The sequence below is a fragment of the Crinia signifera genome, chromosome 2 (genome assembly GCF_055691185.1).
Source record: "Crinia signifera chromosome 2, ASM5569118v1, whole genome shotgun sequence".
Taxonomy (NCBI): domain Eukaryota; kingdom Metazoa; phylum Chordata; class Amphibia; order Anura; family Myobatrachidae; genus Crinia; species Crinia signifera.
This window is the reverse complement of record NC_139218.1, coordinates 183,512,329-183,532,138: the sequence shown is the minus strand read 5'-3', so window position 1 is coordinate 183,532,138 and position 19,810 is coordinate 183,512,329. Positions and strand designations below refer to the sequence as shown.

General features: G+C 42.8%; 1 protein-coding gene across 3 annotated transcripts in view; it reads right to left on the bottom strand.

The window, feature by feature from the left end:
• CEP85 (centrosomal protein 85) overlaps window positions 1-19,810 on the bottom strand; it is a 38,188-nt gene that overhangs the window by 9,859 nt on the left and 8,519 nt on the right. For all 3 annotated transcript variants that reach the window (XM_083173281.1, XM_083173280.1, XM_083173282.1), the window contains exons 5-12: window positions 19,401-19,525; window positions 18,293-18,410; window positions 18,021-18,206; window positions 17,757-17,909; window positions 6,985-7,139; window positions 6,769-6,898; window positions 6,648-6,698; window positions 1,793-1,900 (exon numbers count right to left, since the gene is read on the bottom strand). In XM_083173281.1, coding sequence (XP_083029407.1) covers window positions 1,793-1,900; window positions 6,648-6,698; window positions 6,769-6,898; window positions 6,985-7,139; window positions 17,757-17,909; window positions 18,021-18,206; window positions 18,293-18,410; window positions 19,401-19,525 — 1,026 coding nt within the window. The remainder of the gene's footprint in view (window positions 1-1,792; window positions 1,901-6,647; window positions 6,699-6,768; window positions 6,899-6,984; window positions 7,140-17,756; window positions 17,910-18,020; window positions 18,207-18,292; window positions 18,411-19,400; window positions 19,526-19,810) is intronic.

The window sequence follows — 19,810 nt, the reverse complement described above, 5'->3', positions numbered from 1 at the left end:
TAATGTACACAATTGTGACCTTTGAATAATATATGTGTTTTTATAATCATATACCCAGTGCTTAAAGGCACCGCATTTAATAAATATTACTATTAATTCAATTAACCATTATACTGATTTTTAGCGCTCCACCCTTTTTCATTTTTGGTGTTCCCCAAGGGTCAGTCCTTGGCCCTCTCCTCTTCTCCCTCTACACCACCTCTCTGGGCCCCCTCATCAGCTCCACCTTTATGCTGATGATACCCTAATCTATCTCTCCTCCCCCGACCTATCCCCATCACTCCTGTCTAAGGTCTCCAAATGTCTCACGGCCATCTCAGCCTGGATGACCCAACGCTTCCTGAAACTAAACATGGCTAAAACTGAACTTCTAACCTTCCATCCCCCCTTCTCCCACTATATCCATCAGCATTGGTGAAACCGAGATCACCTCCACCGACCAAACGCGCAGCCTTAATGTCAACATTGACTCCTCCCTCTTTTTCACCCCCCACATTCGTTCTCTCACAGTCTTGCCGCTTTCACCTCCGCAACATCTCGCACATCAGACCATTCCTCTCCACTGACGCGACCAAAATTCTGATTCACTCTCTTGTCATCTCCCGCTTGACTACTGCAACATCCTTCTCTCCGGGCTACCTCTCGCCCCTCTCCAATCCATTCTTAATGCCGCTGCTAGGCTCATCTTCCTCTCCCGCTGCTATTCCACCGCCTCCCCCCTCTCTCTTCACTGGCTCCCCATTCCTTTCAGAGTTCTCTTTAAACTCCTCACCACCACCTACAAGGCTCTCTCCTCCGCCTGACCTCTCACCTAATCACCTCCTCCCACTCCAGTGTCCAAGACTTCTCTCGCGCTGCCCTCTGCACTGGAACAACCTCCCGCCACCCATCAGGCTTTCTGATTCCCTTACCTCCTTCAAGCGCTCCCTCAAAACCCACTTCTTCCGGCCAGCCTATCCCTCCTCCTCCTAACCTCTTTCGCTCCTCCTATCCTGCCTACCCTACCGCTCCATCTGTTCCCATCCGTTCCTACTTATCCTATTTTTTTCCGTTTGTCCACCCACCTCCTTTTAGTCTGTTAACTCTTATGAGTAGGGCCCTCCTTCCTCACGTACTCACCCTACCTCTTTACCTCACCAGTGCTCCTGCCCTGTTCTTCCCTTCCTCTACTTCATCTTCACTCTCCTCGACAATTTCGACACCTACTTCAGAACTGATGCTGATTTTAGTTCTACCAGCTATACCCCTATTTATGCTGTATTTTATCAACATACCCTGTACGTTACCTTGTAATTCGTTTTTGTTTGCTATGTACGGTGCTGCGGACACTTTGTGGCACCTTATAAATAAACAAACTACTACTACTAGTTTAGACTGACTTATTTCCGAAGGGGTTAGAAATCATTTATTGATTAGCCACAATCTAATGATTTCTCGTCCTTTTGGCTGCATGCGAGGGGATGCGTTTGCTTCTATCTCCTTGCATGGTACAGAGGGGATTTGGGGGGGGGGGGGGGGGGTTAGGAGTACTAAGCAGCGAACGACCACTGCTTAGTGAGCGGTACTGAAATCAGAACCATGGTCCGTCAAGTGGCCTCCAGTGGTCACTGGCAGGACTTCACCTCATAGAGCTGAGGAGTAGTTAGAGATAAATAGATATCGATTTCCACTACTAGTAGACTACTAGCAACCCCCAATATATTTTACAGTTTTGCCAAATGGGATGCATAAACACACATTTACATCTGTACATGTGCTGCATTCAGTGTTACATAGAACACCGGTAACTTGCCTCTTTCACAGCTGCTTTTAGCTGTTGCAGAGCAGCTTCTTTCTGCTGAGATTCTTCCTTTAAGGCCTGTCCAGTACCCTCTTCCTGGCAAACCTGCTCCTCCAAATCCTACCATGGTTTAACACCACAGATGACAGAAAGAAAAACACAACACAACACATTAGAATATAATATTGCAGATGTGTCCATCTGAAGTTATGGAGACCACCATTGTTAGATTACTTCTTTCTCTGCATATTAATAAGAGCAAAATATATGAATTTGTCTGAAGCATCAGAAATTCAAAACATCACAATACTGAACTATAAGAAAAACCTCACTATCATTTATGGATAAAGACAGAAGCATGATATACATTTAGGATTTTGTGCAAACAGATAATAAAAATCTTTATCAAAATAATTAAAGGTACTTATGTAGTATCTGGGCTGCCGATTTCTAAATCGGGTACATCGCATCGCATGCGATTCGATGACCCGATTTTTCCATAGGAATCAATGTTAAAATGGACTGAGTCCATTTTAACATGGAATTCAATGGGAAAAAGGGGTCCTTTTCATACCCCTACTATCCAAGTGGGCATGGAGTTGGATATAAACCTGTGGCGAGCGTAGAGAGCCACTGAGCCCGAAGCGTGGCGAGCATAGCGAGCCCCGCGAGGGGACACAGAATACCGTCCGCTCGCCACGCTTCGGGCTCGGTGGCTCGCTACGCTCGCCACAGGTTTATATCCAACTCCATGCCCACTTGGATAGTAGGGGTATGAAAAGGACCCCTTTTTCCCATTGAATTCCATGTTAAAATGGACTCAGTCCATTTTAACATTGATTCCTATGGAAAATTCGGGTCATCGCATCCGATGGTCGCATGCGATGCGATATCGCATCTGATTGTATGCCTTAACTTAAGGCATACAATCAAAAAATCGGCAGCCCAGATACTACATAAGTACCTAAATAAATATATGGGCTGTGTCCAAAAACTGTAAATACTGTATTTACAAAAGCAGCATAACCTGTTTTTCAGATGATGCACAAAACGCCTGTACCACATATTGGGCCAGATGTATCCAACTTAAAAAAAGTGATAGAGTGGAGAGTGATAAACAAGCCAGTCAGCCCCCAACTGTGATCTTTAAAAACAGTTTGTGGTGTAACATAGAAACATAGAATTTGACGGCAGATAAGAACCACTTGGCCCATCTAGTCTGCCCATTTTTAAACATGTTACCTCAAACCATATTTGATCCTTATTTTTTTTGTAAGGATATCAATATGCTTAAATTGTACACCTGTATTTGCGTCTACCACCTCTGATGGGTAGGCTATTCCACTTATCTACTACTCTTTCTGTGAAGTAATTCTTCCTCACATTTCCCCTGAATCTTCCTCCCTCTAGTTTCAGTGCATGTCCTCGTGTTCTGTTGCTCCTCTTCCTGCGAAGAATGTCTCCCACCTGTACCTTGTTAAAACCCTTGATATATTCGAAAGTTCATATCATGTCCCCCCTTTCCCTTCTCTGCTCTAAAGTATACATATTAAGATCTTTTAGTCTTTCCTGGTACGTTTTGCTATATAGGCCATGCACCATTTTAGTTGCCCTTCTTTGTACAGTCTCAAATGTATTTATATCCTTCTGGAGATATGGCCTCCAGAACTGAACACAATACTCTAGGTGAGGTCATGCCAATGACCTATACAGTGGCATTAATACTTCTTTCTTTCTACTGCTGATACCTCTCCCTATGCAACCAAGCATCTGACTTGCCTACTTCATTGCTTTGTTGCATTGCCTACCTGCCTTTAGAAAGTCACCTGAAATAGTGACCCCTAGATCCCTCTCCTCCTCAGTAGTTTCCATTCTAGTGCCATTTATACTATATTTAGTCTTTGGATTTCTGAGACCCAAGTGCATGATTTTGCATTAAACTGTAGTTGCCATGCTCTTGGGCAACTACAGTTTGGGGGCCGATTGGCTGTCTGTTTATTGCTCTGCATTTTATCACTTTTTTGAAGCATAGTTCTGACAAGAGTACAACAAATCATTGAATTAAATTACCAAAAAATCTGTCTAAAGCTGCACTTTACATATTTTTACAGCAATGAGAGAACCCAGAAGCTTACAACTGCGGAGAGTGAATGAAGAACAGAAGAGGGGGGGGGGTGCAGGCGGTAGTAAGAGAATGTCGTGGAGAGAGTAAGATGGAATCAAAAGAATATGACCGTCAGGGAGAGCAAGGGAATGTCAGGGAAAGAGTACGAGTGGGTCAGGGAGACAGCACCAAGGAGAGGGGGGTGAAAGAGCAAGAGAGAGACTGTCAGAGGGTGGAAAGAGTGGAAGCATAGGGAGGAGAAAGACTAGGGCCAAAGATAAAGAGAGGTGAGACGAAGGTGGAATAAGAGAGGGTTGAAAGAAGGAGCTTGGGGAGCAGGGAAAAAATGGGGGCAAGGGTAGAGAAAAAGAGTAAACAGTGGGTGAGATGATAAATGGGTGGGGGAGAGAGCATATGATAGAGAAATAGAGAGTAAAGGGGACTGGGAGAGAAAGGGCGAGGAAATAATGCGGCGGGGGTGTAAGATTATGTGTTTATTCCATGGAGACTGAGAGCGGGTGAGTCAACGCAGAGCGAGGGGTGATGCAAAGGAGAGAGACAATGGGGGGGGGGGGGGGGGGGGAAGTGATGTGAAGCAAGAGTGGCAGACCGCAAGATAAGGGAAGGTGACAGGGGCAACGGGGTGAGGTGAGCGGCAACATGGGGTGAAGTGAGAGGGGGAGAGGAGGCAGGTCTCATTCTCACTATAGCGGTGGCTCCCCTGCTCCTGTGCTGCTCCTCCGGCAACTGGTGCCCCCCCGCTGGGTCCCAGGTGGCCATGGGACAACTCCACATGACTGTATTGGCTGCAGTAAAGCGCATCCCTGAAGACCTGGTCGGGCATTTCGGGTAAAATATGCGCTATAGTGCATATTTGCGATCACTGAGTAGGCTTAACAGCACTCCAATTACTTAGAACTAGACTGATTTTTTAAGCAGTGGATATGTAGTAAAAACCCTTTTATTCGTGGCCAGGCTACCCAGACATGGATATTTGCTCAGGTATCACTGTATTGATCATGCCGCTATAGCACTTTATCAGGGCAAAGCAAAACCAGTAACGCGGAGGAGATATATTAACAGCTTATTTGGAAGTGAACCCCCTCCTAGTGATACCAGTCTGTCCCAAAAGGGCTCAACATCTCATAAAATCCTCCAATGCAGCCGTCAGGGGCAGTCACAACCAGTGCCACTGACTGCTCAGACTGACTTGTAGATTTCAGCACCGATAATGATGGGGGTACCGGCAATCATTACAATCTTACATGGGGGGGAGAAGTGGTAACTGCTGCACATAGTGTACACACTTACCAAAGATAAAGCTGACAGAGGTCAGCGAAACGCGTAGGTGCTGTGGTGCTGAGTGGAACCTACTTATTTTATCCATATACTGGACTTTATTACCTGCTTACTTCTCTGGACCTGAGTTCACAATCCTGAAAAGAACCTAATTGCTATTGGGACATCCTTCACCGCATACATCGTTGAGGTAACGTCAAGCGTGGGTAATCCATACCCTAATCCAAAAAGGCTTCCAAAACCTCCAGCGGCTTCAAATACAAAGGAATTTTCCCATTGGTTCACCAAGGACTTTCATCCTAAGGACTCATACCGAATCCAGAGCAGGTTCTATCGTGGGTAATCCACCACACCTAACTTTTTATCAATTGTATCTTATTTGTGTTTTATTCATACCCGGACTATAAATTATCCGGATCATTATTATATATTTTTTTTTTATGTGCCAATAAATTGTTATATTTTTTCAACAAATTAAATTCACTTGTTACCTAATAGCTTTAATTGTACAGCGCTGCTTTTCTTGTTTACACTTACCAAAGAACCTCATGACATTTCATACATCTGCAGCTCTGCGAGTACGACATCAGGGGGCATGCACAGAAGAAAAAAAAAAAAAAAACACTCCCCACTGTGTCAAACATCGGCAGTGTATGCAACGCCTAGACAAGCCATTAGTATCTTCTTCTGCCTGTGGTGAAGACCTGGATCTTTAAGACCTTTGGGTTTTAAAAATGCATTGGGCACTTTCAGAGATGTCCTTTTTCCTGCATACAACTGGACTGGGAAGAACAGTCTATTACCAGCATCATATCCAGCATGTAAATAGATGGTCCCCTAATGGTCAGTGACTTGCCTAGAGTGGGAAGCCCATTTGGCTCTTTGGGTTTGAGCCGCCTTGGTGTTGTAGCTTTCATGAGAGGCTGTAATCCAGAAACTAAAATCTGCAGTAGTTCCAGTTTCCTCTAGAAGCCCAGCCTGCCTTCTCCGGTTTACTCTCATGCACAGAAGACATGAACCTGAGCATTCTTTGTTTATGCAATATAAATTTTGCCTCCCTGGTATATTGAGAAGGTAAAGCCCTGTTTTCTTAACACACAAACAAAACATACTGTACATACACTAAATAGAAGCAGGAAAAGACACTGTGGAATAGGTGCTCCAATATATACTCAAATCAGGGGGTTTCTTGCTACCAGAGGAGACCATCAGTGAATGGTGCATACACCAGATATGAAATGTACAATGCCATCATAATTATAATGTATAAAGGTGTTACGGTCAGACATGGCAAACCACAGATTAGGAGACTGCAAAGCATGAATGACAGTGCTGTTCTCATAGGTGCTCAAACCTAAAGGCATGATGTAAGCGAAACAGCTGCAGATGTGTGAAATTCCTGAGTAAAAGCTTATCAAGGAAACTGGTAGGGATAATTTATTAATTCACCCAATACCCACTTACCTTCACTTTAGTGCACATCTGCTCCATCTTTTTCTTTTGGCTTTCAACCACCTAAAAATAAACAAGTGTGAGTGTGTGACCAGATTTATCTGGGGAATCTTCAGTAAAGGAGATACTTTACCTTTTTCAACCGTTCTTGCTCCTTATGTAGAGTTTCCACTTCGCGCCGTAAAGTTTCTGCCTCATTATTTAGGCGCTCTTCCTCCTCTCTCCAGTATGCGGTTTCCAGCTTCTTTAGTTCCTTCTGCAAGCTGCAACAGAAAGCTTGGCAATCAAAATGTGGCAAAAGTAAAATGCCCAAATAGAATACTGCATCTTCTGCTTTCCCAATGGATACCTTCCAATAGTATTTAAATTCTCCTGTACTCTGAGTTTCTCTGCTGCGAGCTCAGCATCATTTTCCCTGTAGCTTGTTCTAGCTTCCTCCAGTTTTCGCTCGAGATCACTCACTTGCTCCTGCAGGAGGCAGGTCTTCTCTTGCAATTCTTTCATCTGGAGGAAACAAGGTTTCTTAAACTCAACTTAAATGGCACACGTTTGTCTCTTAGATCACAGGATGTAAATTGTCCACCCCTGTCTCCAACCACCCTTTGGGGTAGATGTATGAAGCAGTGATAAGGGAGGAGAAGTGATAAAGTGCCTGGTACTTTATCACCTTCCATATCAGTCCTGTAACCATCCCTTTTTAAACACAGCCTGTAACCATCCCTTTTTAAGCACAACCTCTTAACAGTCAGAAGCTGATTGGCTGTTGATAAAATACCAGGCACTTTATCACTTCTCCATACATCTACCCCTGTGTTAGAAGAAAGACTTTTGCCCTACTTCTAAATAACAGCCTACCTTCAGCGACATGTGAACTTGGCTGAACAGTGTACAGCAGGGGTGGCCGGACTTTTGTGTCCCGTGATCTACTTTTTGAACACTTACTTACCGGTGATCTACCGGCGTTTCCCCATGTGCAAAAAATATTCCATTCCTAGTGCAATGCGCCACTTACACATTATGCCATACAGAATACGACACAGGTTTTGGGCCAAAAAAGTCACAATGCGACACAGGTTTTGGGCCAAAAGTCACAATACGACACAGGTTTTGGGCCAAAAAAGTCATAATACGACACAGGTTTTGGGCCAAAATTCATATTCTGCCACACAGAATGAGTCAAAATTCACATATTGCCATATGGTGTAAGCCCAAATACAAATTTTGCAACAATGGAATGAGCAAAAATTAACATTCTGCCACGAGACATAATTCACACTATGTCACATACAGTATGAGCGAAAATTCACATTTTGCCACACGGAATGAGCCGAATTCCACGTTATGCCAAAACAGAATGACGTAAAATTCTGTTAAGCGGTGGGAGGGGGTCACAAGTGTAACTTCATCCCATTTGCTGTCTGTGATCTAGTTTTGTGCTCGCTTAAAAAAAAAATAGATACATGCACACTTTTAAGTGGGGGCACAAAAACTGTCAGCAACTGGGATAACCACTTGTGAAGAGACCTCCTGCAAAGTTTTAAAAATCATTTAATACCATTCAAACATTCAACCCGTTTAACCCCCATGGGACACGTTTCAAGCCATTGAAATAGAGCTGTTCAAACTGCCAAAAAAACCGGCTTTAAAATGTGTAGGACTGCTTTTTAACAGTGTTGATATACCGGTTAACTTTAACCCCTTCCCGACATTTGACGTACATTTACGTCATGGTCGGGAAGCACTTCCCGACACATGGCGTAAATGTACGTCATGGATTTAAACTGTCACCGCGTCTATAGACGCGGTGACAGTTTCAACATGTCTGCTGTCCCTGACAGCAGACATGTCCGTGCATGCCCCGGGGGGGCTGCGATGCCGCCCCCCCGTCGGCGATCGCTGTGATTGGCTGTTCAGTGTGAACAGCCATTCACAGCGTTTTCCTGTGTCACCGGCGAATAACGTTCGCCGGTGACACGGGATCAGAGGTGATTGGTGCTGTAAAGTACAGCACCAATCACCGCGGGGTGTAAGGGTGACACTGGTGTCACCCCACCTCACCCCGCCCGCCCCCAAAGGCCGTGATTGGTCCGTCGGACCGACGGACCAATCACAGCCAAGGAGGGAGATTTAAACTAACGGTGACTGCACTGCAGACGCCATTCCGGTCTGGAAAGCGTGCAGTGCGGTCACCGTACCCCCCTGCCGCCATACTGACCAGAAATACTTGCTGCAATACTTACCTGATCGCTGCTGATTGCTTCCTGGATCCTGTGCAATAATTGTGCCATACTGTGATATTGTGCTGCTGCACTGTATTAGTATTAGCTAGATAGATAGAGAGATAGATAGAGATAGATAGAGAGAGATAGATAGAGATAGATAGAGAGAGATAGAGAGAGATAGAGAGAGAGAGATAGAGAGAGATAGAGAGAGATAGAGAGAGATAGAGAGAGAGATAGTGTCAGAGAGTGCTATATTTTGTGCTGCTGCAGTGTGATATAGTTATAGATAGAGAGAGAGAGATAGAGAGAGAGATAGAGAGAGAGGCCTACTGACAGAGTGCTATATTTTGTGCTGCTGCAGTGTGATAGTTATAGAGAGATAGAGAGAGATAGAGAGAGAGAGATAGAGAGAGATAGAGAGAGATAGTGACAGATTGTGCTACTATTTTTTATATAACTGACTGCTGCCCCCTCCTTTTGTGCTGATCAGTATAAATTAACTGATCAGTAACTTTTTGGGGGCGCAGGTTTTTTTTTATATATAGATATACCTGTGAGTGCTGCTGCTGCAGTGTCATAGAGTGTTAGATAGTGTTAGATAGTGAGAGATAGAGAGAGATAGTGATAGAGAGTGCTAAATTTTGTGTCTGCTGTCCCCGCCTTTTGTGCTGATCACTATATCTGAGGTGATCAGCAACTTTTTTGGGGGTACAGAGGTTTTTTTTTTTATATATACCTGTCAGTTGCACCAAAGGTTGTGCACCTGCTGCACCTCACTGGTAATCAGTGTCGCATCACTGATCACCTTTTTTTTTTGTGTGTGTGCTGTGGGGTATTTTTTTAATTTTTTTTTTTACACACACTGTGATTTTGTGGGTGTCCTGTGGCCGCTGTGCGCTGATCAGTGACGTACATCACTGATCATCTCTTTCGGCACAGGGTTGATCTATTTTTTTTTTTTTTTTGATCAAATTCCTGTTGCCTTTGAGCGCTGTTCAGTGACAGACGTTACTGACCAACATCTGTGCTCAATTTTTGGCGCAGGACCTTTTTTTTTTTTAACCCCTTCCTTTTTTTTTTTTTAACCCCTTCATTTTTTTTTTTTTTTAACCCCTTCATTTTTTTTTTTTTTATTGGTATAAAGCATTTTTTTTTTTTTCTGCACCACATACACACTACACACTACATACCCCCCGGATTGAAATAAAGTTTGTGCCCCCCCCTACACTATACACGTGTTGAAACATTTCACTACCGGTAACACAAAAATAAAAATGGCATCCCAAATGTCCTCCCAAATGTCCTCCCAAATGTCCTCCCAATCATCCAGGAGAATGTATTCAGTGGAGGAGGCATATGCCATGCTTGCTTCTGACTCTGACACAGGCAGTGATGCAAGCGGGGAATTTGAAGGATTTGCCTTAAGCTCCTCTTCCTCCTCTGCTGATGAGGGACCCCCTCAAAGACGCCCCCGTAGATCAGCTGAGATTCCCCCCCCAATAATTGATCTAGTATGGACCCCACCACCAGACAATTTTGAGCCCCAGGTTCCTGAGTTTTTGGGCATGCCAGGAATCCAATTTGATTCCACAGGTCTCAGAGAAATTGACTTTTTCAAATTATTTTTCTCTGATGATTTTATAAATTTAATGGTGGACCAAACTAATTTATATGCCCAGCAGTTTATTGCTCAAAACCCCACGTCATCATTTGCTAGGTGGACCCCTGTAGATGCAGTAGAGATGATGACGTTTTGGGGTCTGGTGTTTCATATGGGCATAGTAAAAAAGCCAGAAATTAGGCAATATTGGAGTACAGATGTTCTGTACAGTACTCCATTTTACCGTATGGCCATGCCCCGGACTCGATTTGAGACAATTCTTAAATTCATACATTACACCGATAATGCACAGTGCCCACCCAGAGATGATCCCACCTTTGACCGGCTATTCAAAGTCAGGCCGGTCATTGATCATTTCAGTGCCAAATTTGAAGAGGTGTACATCCCTGAAAAATTTATTTGTATCGACGAGTCCCTTATACATTTTAAAGGAAGGGTTAAATTCCGCCAGTACCTTCCCAGTAAGAGGGCAAGGTATGGCATAAAAATGTATAAGCTGTGTGAAAGCACCTCAGGGTACACCCACAGGTTTAGGGTTTATGAAGGGAAGGATTCAAGAATTCAACCGCCAGAATGCCCCCCCTCCCTCGTAGGTGTTAGTGGGAAAATTGTCTGGGATTTAGTGCACCCCTTCCTGGATAAAGGTTATCACCTCTATGTGGATAACTTTTACACTAGCATCCCCCTGTTTAAGGCCCTTGGTTCAAGAGGTACAGCAGCTTGCGGTACTGTGCGCAAGAACCAAAGAGGCCTCCCAAAAACGCACATTGCCCAAGTAATGAGAAGGGGTGAAAGCAGGGGAATATGCACCGAAAATATGTTGTTGGTCAAATATAAGGACAAGAGGGATGTCCTTATACTGACAACAATTCACGGAGACAGTACCACCTCCGTCCCTGTACGAGGTACCAGTACCCACACCTCAAAACCTAATTGTATCCTGGATTACAATAGGTACATGGGCGGAGTGGATCTTTCAGATCAGGTACTGAAGCCGTACAGTGCCCTGCGGAAAACAAAAATCTGGTACAAGAAGGTGGCCGTGTATATCATCCAGATGGCACTGTATAACGCTTACGTGCTATTCCGTTCTACCGGCCAGAGGGGGACATTTATGCACTTTCAAGAGGAAGTCATAAAGGGCCTAATATTTGGGAACCAGCAGGCAGAGGGCCCCAGTACTTCTAGTACTGGCCCCCGTATTGTACCAGGGCAGCATTTTCCTGATGAAATCCCCTCCACTGGAAAAAAGGGCAGGACACAAAAAAGGTGCAAAGTTTGCTATAAAAAGGGAATAAGAAAGCAAACTATTTTCCAGTGTGACACTTGCCCCGACAAACCCGGCCTATGTATAAAGGAGTGTTTTAAATTATACCACACATCTATGGAATATTAGGTTCATAATTTCACCGTGCTTCGGGGGTCTTGCTAATGCCACATAGCACCCACCATTCATTCCACCAGAATCTGAGCCGCAAAATCCAAAAATCACTCCTTCCCTTCTGAGTCCTGCCATGCACCCAACTGGTATTTTTTGGTCACATGTGAGGCATTGCCGTACTCGGGAGATATTGGGGCACAGATTTTGGGGTGCTTTTTCTCCTTCATACCTTCTGAAAATGAAAAATTTTGAGCCAGAACTGCATTTTTGTGTAAAAAATGTAATTTTTCTTTTTCACTGCCCACTTGTATCAAAATTGGTGAAACCCCTGGGGGTTTTAAATGTACACTATACCCCTAGATGAATTCCCTGAGGGGTGTAGTTTTCAAAATGGGGTGACTTGTGGGGGGGTTCCACTGTATTGGTGCTTGGGGGGTCTTGCTAATGCGACATAGCACCCACCAAAATTCCACCAGAATTTGTGCTGCAAACTCCAAATATCACTCCTTCCCTTCTGAGTCCTGCCACTTTTTGGTCACACATGAGGCATTGCCGTACTCGGGAGAAATTGGGGCACAGATTTTGGGGTGCTTTGTCTCCTTCATTCCTTGTGAAAATGAAATATTTTGAGCCAGAACTGCATTTTTGTGTAAAAAAATGTAATTTTTCATTTTCACTGCCCACTTGTATCAAAATTGGTGAAACCCCTGGGGGTTTGAAATGTACACTATACCCCTAGATGAATTCCCTGAGGGGTGTAGTTTGCAAAATGGGGTGACTTGTGGGGGGGTTCCACTGTATTGGTGCAACATAGCACCCACCATTCATTCCACCAGAATCTGTGCTGCAAAATCCAAAAATCACTCCTTCCCTTCTGAGTCCTGCCATGCACCCAACTGGTATTTTTTGGTCACATGTGAGGCATTGCCGTACTCGGGAGAAATTGGGGCACAGATTTTGGGGTGCTTTTTCTCCTTCATACCTTCTGAAAATGAAAAATTTTGAGCCAGAACTGCATTTTTGTGTAAAAAATGTAATTTTTCTTTTTCACTGCCCACTTGTATCAAAATTGGTGAAACCCCTGGGGGTTTTAAATGTACACTATACCCCTAGATGAATTCCCTGAGGGGTGTAGTTTGCAAAATGGGGTCACTTGTGGGGGGGTTCTACTGTATTGGTGCTTGGGGGGTCTTGCTAATGCGACATAGCACCCACCAAAATTCCACCAGAATCTGAGCTGCAAAATCCAAAAATCACTCCTTCCCTTTTGAGTCCTGCCATGCACCCAACTGGTATTTTTTGGTCACATGTGAGGCATTGCCGTACTCGGGAGAAATTGGGGCACAGATTTTGGGGTGCTTTTTCTCCTTCATATCTTCTGAAAATGAAAAATTTTGAGCCAGAACTGCATTTTTGTGTAAAAAATGTAATTTTTCATGTTCACTGCCCACTTGTATCAAAATTGGTGAAACCCCTGGGGGTTTGAAATGTACACTATACCCCTAGATGAATTCCCTGAGGGGTGTAGTTTGCAAAATGGGGTGACTTGTGGGGGGGTTCCACTGTATTGGTGCTTGGGGGGTCTTGCTAATGCGACATAGCACCCACCAAAATTCCACCAGAATCTGAGCCACAAAATCCAAAAATCACTCCTTCCGTTCTGAGTCCTGCCATGCACCCAACTGGTATTTTTTGGTCACATGTGAGGCATTGCCGTACTCGGAAGAAATTGGGGCACATATTTTGGGGTGCTTTTTCTCCTTCATACCTTCTGAAAATGAAAAATTGTGAGCCAGAACTGCATTTTTGTGTAAAAAAATGTAATTTTTCATTTTCACTGCCCACTTGTATCAAAATTGGTGAAACCCCTGGGGGTTTGAAATGTACACTATACCCCTAGATGAATTCCCTGAGGGGTGTACTTTGCAAAATGGGGTGACTTGTGGGGGGGTTCCACTGTATTGGTGCAACATAGCACCCACCATTCATTCCACCAGAATGTGTGCTGCAAAATCCAAAAATCACTCCTTCCGTTCTGAGTCCTGCCATGCACCCAACTGGTATTTTTTGGTCACATGTGAGGCATTGCCGTACTCGGGAGATATTGGGGCACAGATTTTGGGGTGCTTTTTCTCCTTCATACCTTCTGAAAATGAAAAATTTTGAGCCAGAACTGCATTTTTGTGTAAAAAAATGTAATTTTTCATTTTCACTGCCCACTTGTATCAAAATTGGTGAAACCCCTGGGGGTTTGAAATGTACACTATACCCCTAGATGAATTCCCTGAGGGGTGTAGTTTTCAAAATGGGGTGACTTGTGGGGGGGTTCCACTGTATTGGTGCTTGGGGGGTCTTGCTAATGCGACATAGCACCCACCAAAATTCCACCAGAATCTGAGCTGCAAAATCCAAAAATCACTCCTTCCCTTCTGAGTCCTGCCATGCACCCAACTGGTATTTTTTGGTCACATGTGAGGCATTGCCGTACTCGGGAGAAATTGGGGCACAGATTTTGGGGTGCTTTTTCTCCTTCATACCTTCTGAAAATGAAAAATTTTGAGCCAGAACTGCATTTTTGTGTAAAAAATGTAATTTTTCTTTTTCACTGCCCACTTGTATCAAAATTGGTGAAACCCCTGGGGGTTTTAAATGTACACTATACCCCTAGATGAATTCCCTGAGGGGTGTAGTTTTCAAAATGGGGTGACTTGTGGGGGGGTTCCACTGTATTGGTGCTTGGGGGGTCTTGCTAATGCGACATAGCACCCACCAAAATTCCACCAGAATCTGAGCCGCAAAATCCAAAAATCACTCCTTCCGTTCTGAGTCCTGCCATGCACCCAACTGGTATTTTTTGGTCACATGTGAGGCATTGCCGTACTCGGAAGAAATTGGGGCACATATTTTGGGGTGCTTTTTCTCCTTCATACCTTCTGAAAATGAAAAATTGTGAGCCAGAACTGCATTTTTGTGTAAAAAAATGTAATTTTTCATTTTCACTGCCCACTTGTATCAAAATTGGTGAAACCCCTGGGGGTTTGAAATGTACACTATACCCCTAGATGAATTCCCTGAGGGGTGTACTTTGCAAAATGGGGTGACTTGTGGGGGGGTTCCACTGTATTGGTGCAACATAGCACCCACCATTCATTCCACCAGAATCTGAGCTGCAAAATCCAAAAATCACTCCTTCCCTTCTGAGTCCTGCCATGCACCCAACTGGTATTTTTTGGTCACATGTGAGGCATTGCCGTACTCGGGAGAAATTGGGGCACAGATTTTGGGGTGCTTTTTCTCCTTCATACCTTCTGAAAATGAAAAATTTTGAGCCAGAACTGCATTTTTGTGTAAAAAAATGTAATTTTTCATTTTCACTGCCCACTTGTATCAAAATTGGTGAAACCCCTGGGGGTTTGAAATGTACACTATACCCCTAGATGAATTCCCTGAGGGGTGTAGTTTGCAAAATGGGGTGACTTGTGGGGGGGTTCCACTGTATTGGTGCTTGGGGGGTCTTGCTAATGCGACATAGCACCCACCAAAATTCCACCAGAATCTGAGCTGCAAAATCCAAAAATCACTCCTTCCCTTTTGAGTCCTGCCATGCACCCAACTGGTATTTTTTGGTCACATGTGAGGCATTGCTGTACTCGGGAGAAATTGGGGCACAGATTTTGGGGTGCTTTTTCTCCTTCATACCTTCTGAAAATGACAAATTTGGAGCCAGAACTGCATTTTTGTGTAAAAAAAATAATTTTTCATTTTCACTGCCCAGTTGTACCACAATTGGTGAAACCCCTGCGGGTTTGAAATGTACACTATACCCCTAGCTGAATTCCCTGAGGGGTGTAGTTTGCAAAATGGGGTCACTTGTGGGGGGGTTCCTAACTTTTAGCATGTTATGGTGCCTAGAAACCTACATGGTGCCTAAAAAATAATCTCATAAAAAGGAGGCTCCAAAATCAAGTAGGTGCTCCTTCTATTATGAAGCCTGTGGTTTGGTCACCGTGCACACTAGGGCCACATATAGGATATTTATGAAAACAAAAGAATTGGGGGAATCAATTTTTAGTCACATTTCTCTAGTAAAATGTACTGTGTTCCTTAGAAAAATGTATTAAAATTGCAAATCTGCAAAAAAAAAGAAATTTTGAAATTTCACCTACACTTTGTTTTAATTCCTGTGAAACACCTAAAGGGTTAACAAACTTCCAAAATGCTGTTTTGAATACTGTGAGGGGTGCAGTTTTTGAAATGGCATCATTTATGGGGGTGTCTCACATACAAGTCCCTCAAAGTCACATCAGAACTGAACTGGTCCCTAAAAAAATCAGTGTTTGAAATTTTCTTGAAAATTTGAGAATTTGCTATTCATATTGTAAGCCTCCTAGTGTCCCAAAAAATTAAAAGGAAGTTGAAATAATGATGTCAACATAAAGTAGACATATGGTCTATGTTAGTTATTCACTATTTTGAGTGGTAAGATTATTTGTCTCACAAGCAGAAAATTTAACATTTTGCAAATCGCTAAATTTTCCATTTTTTCACGATATTTTGGTATTTTTCACAAAAAAACACAGACTGTATCGACGAAAATTTACCACTAACTTGAAGTACAATGTGTCACGAAAAAACAATCTCAAAATCACTGGGATAAGTAAAAGCAAAAAAAAGTTATCCCCACTTAAGTGAGACATGTCAGAATTGAAAAAAAGGGCTCTGTCAGGAAGGCAAAAACAGGCTCTGTCAGGAAGGGGTTAACCGGTAAATCAACTCTGGCACTTTCACAATGCAGCATTAAACGTTTTAAAAGGTAAAAAAAACGGCAATATACCGTTTTAAAAGTGCGATGTGAAAGGGGTATGAAAAGGGGAACTGTCCATATACCGACTTATTAAATATATGACGTATCATTGCTATTTTGTTTTTTAAATACTTTTAAAAGATCCGCCTCTTGTTTGTTATGCATTTGTGGTTTTGTTATGTGTGCACACGGCAATGTATTGATTTTAGGGTTACGTGTAGGTAATAAACGATTACATAGTACAATCTGAGTTTGATTCATCCATGGCAGCTTTATTCTAGATTATATTAGTGCAGATATTGCATTTAACATTTGTTTTTTTGTTTCAACTTATGATGAGATCTTGTATGGCTCCACATGCATATTTTATAACCACAGCTCAATTACATAGTTTGTTAAACAAGTGCAAAAGCACCAATTTTTTTGTTACACCTAACTAGCACCTACATAATTTGGAGTGAGTAGTAGTGAACAAAGAGTGGTACCAATGGGTACATAAGGCAGTGGATCCCAAACTGTGTGCCAAGGCACACCGGGGTGCCTTGGGGAACTTGTAGGGGTGCCTCAGGTTGGTGGTCCAGGATTATACATAATTGGCCAAATCAGTGCTATGTGGACAAACAGAAACAAATGTTGTACCTCACCACAAAATGAATGACCTATTAATGCAATTTACTCAAGGTATCTTTTCTATTGGAAAGTTTTGGTCTAGGGGTGCCATGAATACAATTATGGTGCTCTATGGTGCCATGATACTAAAAAGTTTGGGAACCACTGACATAAAGGCATAGTATCCGGGGTAAAATCTCTTTAAAAGGGTTTTGTCTGATATAATATACATCACAAGAAGCTTTCCTGCCATGAAGAGGAAGTGAAAAGCAGGAATGACTTTTCAATTCAATATTTTTATAAAATTAGCCTTCAAAATAAAAGTACACTTGAATCCACAAAAATACACCACTTAAATAAAATAAAAGTGCAACAACACAAAGTGCTGACGACTTGTGGCCTGAAGGTCAATTACAGCCAAAACAGTTAATGCTTTGGGTGAATAGGAGCAGCATACTGCAGTACACATAGTGGGAGCAATTACCTCCTGGAGTTGCCTATGGTGGTCCTGCACAGTGGGCAGATCAGCCAGGTATCTCTCCAGTGTCTCAATCCTTTGTTGCTTTTCTTTATTCTGTTCTGCTTCTTTCTGACATTTCTTTTTCAATGAATTAATATGCCGCTCTCTTCCTTTCACCTGCCACAAATGAGAGTCATTACTATACTTTCAGAGTACAAATCTTCTTATGCTTTTGGATGTCCAAGAGTTTTTGGGAAATTAGAAGAATACATTATAATACAAACTTACTCGTTCCTCCTGCTTTTTCAGTTCTTCTGTGTATTTTTGGGCTGCCTCCTCCATGGCCTCTCTCAATCCTCTACTCTCAGCCTCCTGTGCACACAGTTTCTTCTCCATTTCTGCTTTTTCTTGGATAGATGAATCAGTTTTCTCTGCAAACTGAGCTCGCAGGAATGTGACCTCCCTTTGCAGGTCCTGGAAACACAGAGATTGTCTAAGCTGAATAAGGCCTGGTTTATTTAAAATGAATGAAGGAGGATTTACTTGAAATTAACAATTACCTGCAATCTGATCATGCACATGTCATTGTAAGGACTGGAGTGGCTTAGTAATGTGCTTTGTATCTGCACCTCAGTCTGTCTTAGTCTCTGTTCCAGCTGTGAAATGTGCTGCCGCTGCCTGCGATCATAGATATACATAGAATTCTTTGAAATTGTTAGGTTCCCATATACCAGGGCTGGGCAACACCGGCCCTCCAGATGCTGATGAACTACACATCCCAGCATGTCTTGCATCAGTTTCAGCATGGCCACATAGCAAAACTAATGAAAAGCATCCTGGGATGTGTAGTTCATTAACATCTGGAGGGCCGGTGTTGCCCAGCCCTGCCATATACATTGCAGTAAGGAGGTTTGTAAAAACACACATTTAGGGGTAAATTAACCAAGATGTGAATTTTACTTCACATATGATGTTGCTATGGATAACCAATCAGGTCCTGTCTACTATCTTCTAGAGCAGGGATGGGGAACCTTTAGCCCTCCAGCTGTTGTGGAACTATACATCCCAGCGTGCCTTGTTACAGTTTTGCTATGTGGCCATGTTACAACTGTTGCAGGGCATGCTGGGATGTGTAGTTCAATAACAGATGGAGGGCCGAAGGTTCTCCATCCCTGTTCTAGAGGGTGCTACATAAATAAGGAGATTCTGATTGGTTGCCCATAGCAACATCACATGTGAAGTAGAATACACAACTTAGTAAATGTCCCCTCTAAGTATATTAATAAAAGTAATTTTTTAGAATAGAGAATTTACTAAGATTTTAAATTATTCAGATGTATTCAGTTCGGTCAGTACTTAAATAGATTTATGTAGTACCACAACAGATCACCAAATACATTTAAGAAATAAAACATTATGTAACACACATACATTACAGGACTATGTTTGGCATTAATGGACTATTAATAAATGGATAAGAAAATGTAGAAAGAAAAATATGCTCGTTTATACTCCCCAGTGTGTCAGTGGCAGAGCTATTGCTCAGAGATGATCATAAAGAGGCTACAAAAATGTAGCCTCTTTATGATGGAAATGTGTTTAAGACAGGTTCACTCGGTTTTGTTTGTTATGTGAATAGTGTTCATGTAATGCAAATTCCCACCATACCTCTCCAGCAGCATTTCCTTTTCCATCAGAACAGTCTCACTAGCCTTCATAGCCCTCTGCCACTCACTGGGGACCTGGTGATGTCCTACAGAATATCCAGAAGTAGTGGAGAAATCTCTCTCAAGCTAAAATAATAATAATAATAACAATTAAAAAAAGTCTGTAAATAAATAATTTCAGACAAATAATATGTAGGAATTTAGAAAGTGTACACAGTAAATTTCTACATTTGGGTTTTTAGTGTATCAGTTCATATTCTAAGTAGTGACGGCCATAGCCCACCCATTGGTAACAACTATTAATGTTTGCCATTGATTGATGGCGGAGAACCAATGGATCTTCACAATGGTACAGAGTTCCTCAATGGCTGTTTTTTTTCCCCTTTCTCCCTGGCACCTAGCTTGACCCAC